At 45.0% G+C, this 10,000-nt stretch overlaps 2 protein-coding genes and 1 long non-coding RNA gene across 7 annotated transcripts in view; 1 reads left to right on the top strand and 2 right to left on the bottom strand.

Annotated features, from left to right (window-relative positions):
- hdac7a (histone deacetylase 7a) overlaps positions 1 to 10,000 on the bottom strand; it is a 532,558-nt gene that overhangs the window by 473,080 nt on the left and 49,478 nt on the right. For 3 of the 5 annotated variants that reach the window (XM_083675709.1, XM_083675710.1, XM_083675711.1), the window contains exon 26: positions 6,595 to 10,000. This exon is cut by the window's right edge and continues 226 nt beyond it. The gene's annotated coding sequence lies outside the window, so the exon portion shown is untranslated. Of the gene's footprint in view, positions 1 to 6,594 lie in introns of those variants that run through there. The other 2 variants (XR_014554369.1, XR_014554370.1) reach the window with 1 other exon arrangement.
- On the top strand, positions 1,884 to 2,505 carry LOC310808719 (twist-related protein 2-like; the record flags this gene model as incomplete). Its single annotated transcript, XM_083675775.1, has 1 exon — positions 1,884 to 2,505. Exon 1 carries the CDS (start codon positions 1,900 to 1,902, stop codon positions 2,503 to 2,505), a length of 606 nt encoding a protein of 201 aa, XP_083531901.1. The 5' UTR covers positions 1,884 to 1,899.
- The window catches only part of LOC310808728, a 139,921-nt gene continuing 136,379 nt past the window's right edge, over positions 6,459 to 10,000 (bottom strand). Inside the window, exon 2 of the long non-coding RNA XR_014554372.1 lies at positions 6,459 to 7,469. This is a non-coding gene — a long non-coding RNA (uncharacterized lncRNA). The remainder of the gene's footprint in view (positions 7,470 to 10,000) is intronic.

The following is a 10,000-nucleotide window of genomic DNA, read 5'->3' as shown; positions in this document are numbered from 1 at the left end:
GTCCAAAATGTATTAATACAAAACACACAACAGCTGAAGCCTGTTGTCCTGAGTGTCCTTTCATGTAAGAGGACTTGGAACTATTTTTGTCTTAAAAAGCACAATCATGTGCAATCTGGAAAAACTCAAACAACAGATTTGTTCTTGTGTTGTGGAAGTCGGCCATGTTGTAAGTTCTGAGCGGTCATGTTAGAACTGAAGGCTGTGTTTGTATTAGAGGATTACTGTAACCTCCTTCATATCATTCCCATTGTCATGTGTTGTCTTTTGATATAAATGAAATGTACATTGTGTAAAAAGGCTCTTTGTGTCTAAACTACAACCCTTGTGATTGCTAGTGTGCTCGGTAAACATAGTTGACCAGAAGTGAAGGCTGTGTTCTGGGGCTGGCAGGGGGGAGGAAGCGGACCGGAGGGTCCCAGAGGCTCAGCTTGGGCCCAGACCTCTCATTCTTTCCTTTACTTTGAGCTAATTTTGCTATTAGACTCCAGTGCTAGTCCGCTATGCCAGTTTCCCCCTCGGCTTAGAACTCAGAACCCTGCGCCAAGCCAGCGCCAGTAAAACAAAAGCACATCTGAACACACGCCATTGTCTCGGCTTGATTCTAAACCACACAGACTATTGTAACCAAACGCAACTGTTCTGCACGCTGTGGATTTCGTCTATGTACAGTACAGTACAGTAGAGACGGTTCATCTATGTATTGCTAAAAAAAAATCAATCATAAAATGTAAAAGATAAGATAAACCACATTGATTATAGAGGCAGAATCATAATGTTTTGGTAATGTATCGATCCAACTTTGACTATTGCAAAATAATGTATTTTTATGACATGTTTAAAACCTGTAATCATTCTGAGCTCTTTAGAGGCTGGTCCTGAGTAGCTGTATATCATGTAGGGAGAGCAGCCAGGGGAGGCTGGTGGAGGTAGAAGTCGGAGGACGGGCTCATTGTAATGCATGAGACGGAATGAGTCATGGTACCATTCCATACCATTCCATGATATCAAACACATGTGTTTGATACCATATCTCATTCCGTTCCATGCACTACAATGAGCCCGTCCTTGAATTTCTACCTCCACCAGCCTCACCCTGATGTAGTGGCAGAACACACTGTGGCGATTCCCAACAGGAAAAGAAAGCATTCTTGAACGCCTCTCTTCTTCTTGACTCTCTCTCAACTATTTCCTCGTCTCCAGATCCAGAGGGCTTGATGAGGGTGTTGAGTTGTGGAGACTTAAAGAGAAGGAGAGAGAGTGGGGGGGTGGGGGGTGGGGGAGGGGTGGGGAGCGACTTGTTTTGGAAGAAATCTGGAACCTATAAACTTGGACAACTTCTATGAGGAAAAGAACGTCGGGAAAACACCAATCTCATTGGCTGACCCACGTGCTTCTATCTCCGCCTTCGACCCTTCGACCCGACCAATCACCAAGCGCATTCTCTTCCTATTATTCTTGGCCTGGCCACGCCTTGGAACCCGGCTGAACCAATCTGTGCTCCAGATGGCGTGGAATTCTGAAGTTCCATCCTCTTCCCTCTTTAAAAGCCAGATGTGGGTTGGCTGTGGGCTTACTCTGAGCCTGGAGACGGGACACGACTGGCGTTCCGACTGTGCTAGCACCAGTTTATTTTTGTCATGTCTGAGTGTAGACAACATATCGATTTACCTAGAAATATTAAGAGTTATTGATTTACTGCTCGGTTTCTCATTCTAATAGGGTATAGAGAGGACTGAGGAAGAGACAGTTCAATACAATAGAGGCCCTGAAGGAGAGAAGACAACCTGCAGGAGGACAGGATCGGGGTGGAGAGAGAGAGAGAGAGAGAGAGAGAGAGAGAGAGAGAGAGAGAGAAACTATAGTTAGTTAAGCTCTACTAAGTGGAGCCTGCCTGCCATGAGAGAGGATCTGTCCGGGGGTGAGTACCCTGAGGGGGGGATGGTCTCCAGCGAGGAGGAGCCAGACCGTACCCCCCCCCCTCCCAACACATGCCCCGTGGTGGTGCCTACACCTGGGGCAGGGGGCCGCAAACGTGTCACCGGCACCAGGAAAGATAATGCCAGCACACCTACACAGGACAAGACCAACCCCACAACCACCGGAGGACCACCACCCCAGGCACCAACGGGCCCCAAGAGGCCCAAGAAGAGCCCCCAGCCCTCCGCTCCCATCGGGGGCCTCTCCCCACTCTCTGGGCAGTCCCTGGACCCCCTCGGGCAACGCGTCATCGCCAATGTTCGGGAGCGCCAGCGGACGCAGTCTCTGAACGATGCCTTCGGCTCATTGCGTAAGATCATTCCCACGCTGCCCTCGGACAAGCTCAGCAAAATCCAGATCCTGAAACTGGCGTCGCGCTACATTGACTTCCTGTACCAGGTGCTGCAAAGCGACGAGATGGACGCCAAGCTGGCCAGCTGTAACTACCTGGCCCACGAGAGACTCAGCTATGCCTTCTCCGTCTGGAGGATGGAGGGGGCCTGGTCCATGTCAGCTAGCCACTAACCCAGCGAACTATAGCCTCCCGGACCCAAACAGCAACTACTCCGACCCCCTACTCCAGCCTCCAGCCCCCACCCTCATTCCTCCACCCTCCACCCAGCTTCAACTACCTGGCTTACAAAAGGTTCAGCGACGCATTCTCAGTCTGGAGGATGTGGAATGGGCGTGGTCTATGTCTGCTACCTAGTAGCCCTGTCTCCTCGCCTCCCGACACCTCAACCCCCCCCCCCCCCCCCCCCCCATCACCATCACCACCACTCTCTATGTCTGGCCGGGAAATGACCCTCCTTACACCCCCACCACCTCCCCTCCAGCTGTGGGTGGAACGTCCAGCCCCAGGCTCTCATGACCCCTTGACCCTTGACCCCCCCCTCTTTGACCCTCAGGTTCACATCCTCTCCACCCCTCTGCCACTCTACATCAGGTAAGCATTGCACACCGTCATACAAACAAACCGCCATACACAATCGCCTATGTCCAAGACAAGATATTCTCTTATCACTTTGTATTGCTTGAATTACGATTCTTTAGTTGTATGATTTTTTAGCATTGTATGAATGATACAGTTTATCTGGAGATCAGGGGAGGCTGGTGGAGGTAGAAATCGGAGGACGGGCTCAGTGTAATGCATGGAACAGAATGAGGAATGGTATCAAAACACACATGTTTGATAACATTCCTCATTTCGTTCCATGCATTACAATGAGCCCGTCCTCCGATTTCTACCTCCACCAGCCTCCCCTGGTGGGGACAACTATATGAGAGCTATGAAAGAGCACCTGGTGTGTTATTAGACTAGTTGTGCATACCCGTCCCATGCTGTTTGCCAACAAAGTCAACATTGGCAATGATGCGAAGTCAAACAGTGAAGAGATTCACAGAACAGCACATCTCTCTCTCTCTCTCTCTCTCTCTCTCTCTATATATATATATATATATATATATATATACACATAGTTTCTGTAAGTGACTGTGTAAGACTTATCTTTCAAAAGAAAAAAAAGAAAAAAAAAGAGCAAAAGAGAGAGAGAGAGATAAAGAGAGACAGACAGAGAGAGAAAGAGAGAAACATGTTACCCTATGATTAATCTAAATCAACCTTTGATGCCAATGATTGTGGAAAAAAAGTATCATTATTAGAAGTTTCACTTTTCTACACCCAAATCAACTCCCTTTATTTATTTTGGTGCCAAAACTCTCCTTTGAAATTCTTTCCTCTCATTTTGGCTCAAACTTGCTGTGCTTGCACGAAAAATGAGATACTGTATTTCTTGACGGGGCTGAACCAAAACAAACAGTTCCTAAAAACCCATGCATCATGTCAACCATCAAAGCAGACGAGATGGCTGCCTACTGCTTACCCACAAACCACTGGGGCTAGATGAAAGAGGTGCTATTGATCCTTCCCTCCCTCCATCCATCCACCTCTCTATGTTAAAGATATCTGTCAAAGGATTCAGGATTGGCTGTGTACGATGCCTGTCACAGTTGGCTGTCACCACCAGAAACCCACTCATTTATAGTCTCCCACTTTATTCCCAATACTTCGCCTCCCAAAGTTAAAATGGACGCTTCAACAGATTCCTCATGACTGGTTATGCTGTGATGTTTGCCTCCAGCCTGATTGGCCACACGTCTGGCCTTTGCCATTAGAAACCACTACTTTAGTAAGCCACTTCGTTCCCAATGCTGCAGCAACCCAACAACCTATCATTAGCTTGTCCTGAGGAGGTAGCGTTTCCATACCCATGAAGAACGTTTTGTTCATAGCACAGACAGGACTGTGTGTTCTCATATACCAGCCTACATTGACATCCTACTGGCTTTGACATTTAAAAGGACATTGAACTGTGTTGAGATTATTGTGTAACTGTTACATTGTAATGTAACAGTTTTACCATGTAATAACTAAGTACATAATTAAGTAAATACCTTGTAAACGGTGCCGAACAATAAAGTAACTAAATACTGACCTCTAGTCTAGAGTCAGGTCTGAGTGTTCTTATCACCTATTTTGACATCCTACGGGCTTTGACATTTAAAAGGACATTGAACTGTATTTGTGACAAAAATGAAATCCCAATGTTCTCTTTGACCACTTTATAAACGTCATGCGATATATAGAACTGGAAAATGGAGGCTTGCAGCGGAGGTAGAAATTGGAGGACAGGCTCATTGGAAAGTCATGTCCTCCAATTTCAGCCTCCACTAGCTTCTCCTGGCTAATACAGTAGATGGTAATATGCATTACGTTGATACAATGTTTGTACTTGCTGTGATAGCTAATGTTATGGTCACGTCAGCGATTTCCTTTTCTTATTTTGATCCTGTAGTCAAGCTCTCACATACTCTGTCTGTTCACATTCCATTCAGGTAAATACACACAATATGGGCATAATAATATGTGTACCAGTAGAGGCTGGTGGAGGTAGAAAACAGAGGACAGGCTCATTGTAATGCATGGAATGGAATGAGGAATGGTATCAATTACAATGAGCCTGTCCTCTGTTTTCTACCTCCACCAGCCTCCCCTGATGTGCGCTATAGAAAGTAATTCGTTCCTGTTATTTTGTCTGTCTGTTTGGGGATTTTAGTGAATTCCCAAGTTCAATTATGTCCCTTGACTCACAAGTATTTACATAATGTCTTTGTCCTGTGCTTCTCCCTTCCCAGTGCCATGTTTACCGTGGGTTTGGACCTGAACCTTAGGTCTGGATCAGCTCAGGATCACCCAGCCAAGCCCTGCCCTGCTTTTGTAACCCAAGTGGGATTCGAACCCAGGTCTCCCAGGTGGTCTCCCCCCTCCACTACCCCATCTCTCTGTAGAGGTACTATAGAGAGACCAGGGGAGGCTGGTGGAGGTAGAAATCAGAGGACGGGCTCATTGTAATGCATGGAACAGAATGAGGAACGGTATCAAACGTGAACGGAATGAGGAATGGTATTAAACATGAACATGTGTTTGATACGATTCCTGATTCTATTCCATCCATTACAGTGAGCCCGTCCTCCGATTCCTACCTCCACCAGCCTCCCCTGAGAGAGACTCAGGCCTATGGAGGTCATACAGAAGGACCTACTGAGGGACAATGACTCTGAGAATCCTCTAAGAGACCAGCACATTTAGAAGAGGAACGAAAACAATAGCCTGTTTTATGGCTTGGACAATTGTGACTCTGGACATGGAAATAGTGAGCTGTGCTATTCAGCAAACAGTGTGGACTTGAACACAGAAGTAAGTTGCAGACATTGATGGGAATCATGTGTTCATTTGCACATTTTCACCACTAGAGGTGTGTTACTATGCCGCCTTGAATTCAGTGTTTGTGTATCATTTGAAATGTCGTGTTAGGAAGGCTGTTGCTGAAGAGTGTGTCTGTTGCACTTGTTCAGTAGATATATGGATAACATGTGTTTTGTTGTTGTCTATCTATGATTGTGTTTGTTTAAATGACAAAATTGATATTTGAAGAATTGTTCTTAGTCTTATGTTATTACCAGGCTCGGACTGAATTATTTTCTCTCTCTCTGACATCTCTTAATCCCTCATGTGTAACCCAGACATTCCTAATGAGTCCTCTGTGTGTGTGTGTGTGTGTGTGTGTGTGTGTGTGTGTGTGTGTGTGTGTGCTAGCCAGTCAGGAGAACACGTAATTGCACATAAACTTGTTGTTCTGAGGAGAATTAAAGGCTCTAGAATATTTATTGCTTGTCTGGACCAGAACCAGGGCACAGAACCATAGAACCACAAAACCACACACTGGTGCTTATGTTAGTGGACTGTATATGTTTGAGTACAAAACCTTTGTATAGAGAGCATGTAAACTACACAATCCACATCTTATCTAACATCTTTTCATACCTACAGTTTAGATAAATATTAACACAGAAGTCATTGTAAAAGCAAAAATATGGAAAATATGGAATAAGGAAGAAAAATATGGCAACACTTGAAATTGTTTACATTTTTTAATTAAGAAAAGAAGAAAACAGTAGAAAATAGACATTCTTTCTATACATCCATAGGAAATATGGAGAAACAAACAAGACAAATAACACAAAGGGAAATAAAGATGTATGAATAAAAAATAAAAAAAAGATTCAAATGTCGTTTTTAGTTACTGAGAAGCTCCAGTTAGTGAAGTTTAAGAGTGGGCGTAATCAAGGCACGGGCGTGATGTCGTTTGGTCTTCAGATATATTTACAAACAGTGACTTGAGTAGAAGAGCGTAAAAAAAGACTTTGAAATGTAAGAGAATAGAATGGCAGCACATTGGCCACTAAGACACAGGCGTGGGAGCGTATGTCCCTAGAAGGCTTTACAGAAGAGGTAATATACAGTATTTAACACACACACACACACACACACACACACACACACACACACACACACACACACACTCTCTCTAACATAACTTCATAGACATCATGATGCACCCATGGGTGCACTAACAGAGACACGGAGAGACACAGCACGTTCGCTGTCAGTTCTAAGAGAGTATGGCTCTGTTTCAATGTCCACACTAGCTTGCATACTACTTAGAATGCATAGTCGATTCATTCAGTCATTGATTGCTTCTTTCTACTGAGTGTCGTATGCTAGTGTGGATTTTGGAACATAGCCTATGATTGATGTTGTTGTTGTTTACTTCTATTTGTTTACTTCCTGCGGAATATCTTTAGTATAGGAGTCTTTGAGGGGATCTTATGAGCAAACGCTGCCCAGAGTCTTGGGACACAACCTCAACCCCAAAGCATAGCAATGTACACAAACACTATTGAACACAAGCAGACTGGCAATACTTAGTACGTCCTTGCACATACATAGTCTCTTAGGACACACATCAGGGGAAGCTTGGGGAGGTAGAAATCGGAGGACGGCTCATTATAATGCATGGAACGGAATGAGGAATGGTATCAAACACGTAATACAATGAGCCCGTCCTCTGACTTCTACCTCCACCAGCCTCCTCTGGCACACACACACACACACACACACACATAGCTATCCACAGTGGTTGGTACAGGGTATAGTAGACAGTATTAGGCTATAAGACTTGTTAGCATGGTAGCATGTGTGACAGACAGGGTTCGAACCCAGGTCTCCCACTTGGAAGACCCAAGCGTCTACCATTAGGCCACAAAGCCATCCTCAAGGTCCATCTCATGGCAACACCTCATCACGAGAGCGTGATCCCAAACCACCTCTGCTACACATGCCTGTTACCATTCTCTCTCTCCTTCACTGACAACTACAGGAGAGGAGGCACCTACAGTAATGTTAGACAGGAGACGTTGGGTTAAGGTAAGACGTCGGTTGGTCCGAGAAACAGAGCGACATCATGACAATGTTTTCACACAGAACAGAACACACTCAGTTAGTACTTCAAGCCAACCACATTCATCTCCTCTCTACGCACAGTAACCGTGAATGAATATCAAGGGAACTGAATGGACATGAATGCACACAATACAACACACTTGTCTACAGTATAGCCACAGGTTTCAATGCTGGTCCTGCTAACCGTCGACATGAGACCTTAACTAAACCCCACTGGTCAGGCTGCAGAGAATAATGTCTACAGTCACACTGCAGAGACGGTTAAGACCGTTAGTGATAGCACTTCATTTTACGTAACTGTTTTTTAACGGGTATTTACCTCGTATTTATAATGAGAGTCACGTGGTAACAATGGGTATTTTAAAAACATTCACCACTACTAACTACATTGAAGTAAATACTGGGTAATTACAGTACTGTACCGTAAAATAAAGTGCTACCCTGTTTTCTTTGGGTGATCTTCATTAAGTGCATTAAGGCCTTTGCTATCACACACTACAACACAAGGATCCTCGATGGTAGGAATGAACGTATAGAGGCCTCACATCTCTGAACACGTTACGTACTGTAACCAGGGGTAGGAACAGTATTACGCTCTTCAGAAGAGTCATTGGTTGGTTTTAGTTTGGGGAACATATGGAATGGTACATCCTCAACACTGGAGGCCATGCTTTGGTCCTCATCCTGTCAGTGGTAAGACACTAAAAGGGTGTGTGTGTGTGTGTGTGTGTGTGTGTGTGTGTGTGTGTGTGTGTGTGTGTGTGTGTGTGTGTGTGTACGTTAAGACAAGTGTGTGTACATTAAGACACATGGAACAGCAGTGGAGAAGTTCTCCAAAATACAATCTGGCCCCCCCCCCAAAAAATGAATGTATAAATGCACTTCATTAGAATACTCATATTTGCTTCAATACATGCCATTAGAAGACGTAGAATGCACAAGTCATCTTAGAATGTGAGTGGATCTCAGAGGAGACAATATTCATGGGTTCTTCAAAGTCAAGCAGATAATTAAATAAATCGAGAGCTTGTCTTGTCTTCCCCGAGGTTAGGAATTTCTCATGGTTCACATTATGGAATGCACAGTGCAAAAACAACAAGGACAGATAAACGACAGTCATCCTCCTCTTCTTCCTCTGCTCTTCTTTGTTGTCTTCTTTAGTGGTTAAACTCAATGTTCATGACATCATCGTAGGCTGACTGAGCCATTCTACAAGGTTCAAGGTTCTAGAATCCTCCATGCTCTCTCTCTCTCTCTCGATCCCTCAACTCAAAGAGAAATAGAATTCATAGAACTGGAATGTCTCTTCTATCAATTATGATTCTATGAATCCTCAGAGCCACGGAGGGGATAATCTATGCAGCACAGACACTGACACACACACAGGGACATCTACACACACACACACACACACACAGGGACACCTACAGACACACAGACACACCCACAGACACAGACACATCCACAGACACACAGACACACATCCACAGACCGAGCCTCTTCAGGAGCATAGTCTTTAGTCTCTGGATCTCAGTCTCTCCTGTAGTCTTCTCAGGTACTGTGCAGAAAGGCAAGGCCTATTGGGATATACTGGGATATCCTGGGATGTCCTGGGATGTACTGGGGTGTACTGGGGTGTACTGGGATGTACTGGGATGTACTGGGATGTACTGGGATGTCCTGGGATGTACTGCTCTAAATGCCTTTACAGTAAGGTACGACCCTCAACGTCTGTTTACTAATGAAGGCCATACAGTGGTTTATATCATGGTCCAGGGCTGGTATAGATGTCTCTTTTTGAATACACACAAAGAGAATAAATGCATGAATGCCAGTCTAGTGTGTTTGATGTAATAATCAGTTGTATGACATCAGTCTTCTCCGTCGTCTCCGCTGGTCGTTATTGGGGGTCTTTGGTGGGGGTCCAGCTGGCTACTGTACTGTAGGTTAGCTCCGCTGGGTTGAGTTCACTGTGTTAAGGTGCTCAGGCACAGAGCCAGTGGGGGTGGAACCCTTCACAAGTGTGTTTCCGAAGCGATTCTGCTACGTAGAGTCTAGGGAGTCTCAGTGTTGAAGGCTGGACGGAGGTCTCTGTCTGTAAGGCACTGTGTGTGTGTGTGTGTGTGTGTGTGTGTGTGTGTGTGTGTGTGTGTGTGT

Source organism: Argentina silus (genome assembly GCF_951799395.1).
Source record: "Argentina silus genome assembly, chromosome: 8".
NCBI lineage: Eukaryota > Metazoa > Chordata > Actinopteri > Argentiniformes > Argentinidae > Argentina > Argentina silus.
The sequence above is the reverse complement of the archived record's forward strand: the minus strand, read 5'-3'. Positions and strand labels throughout refer to the sequence as shown.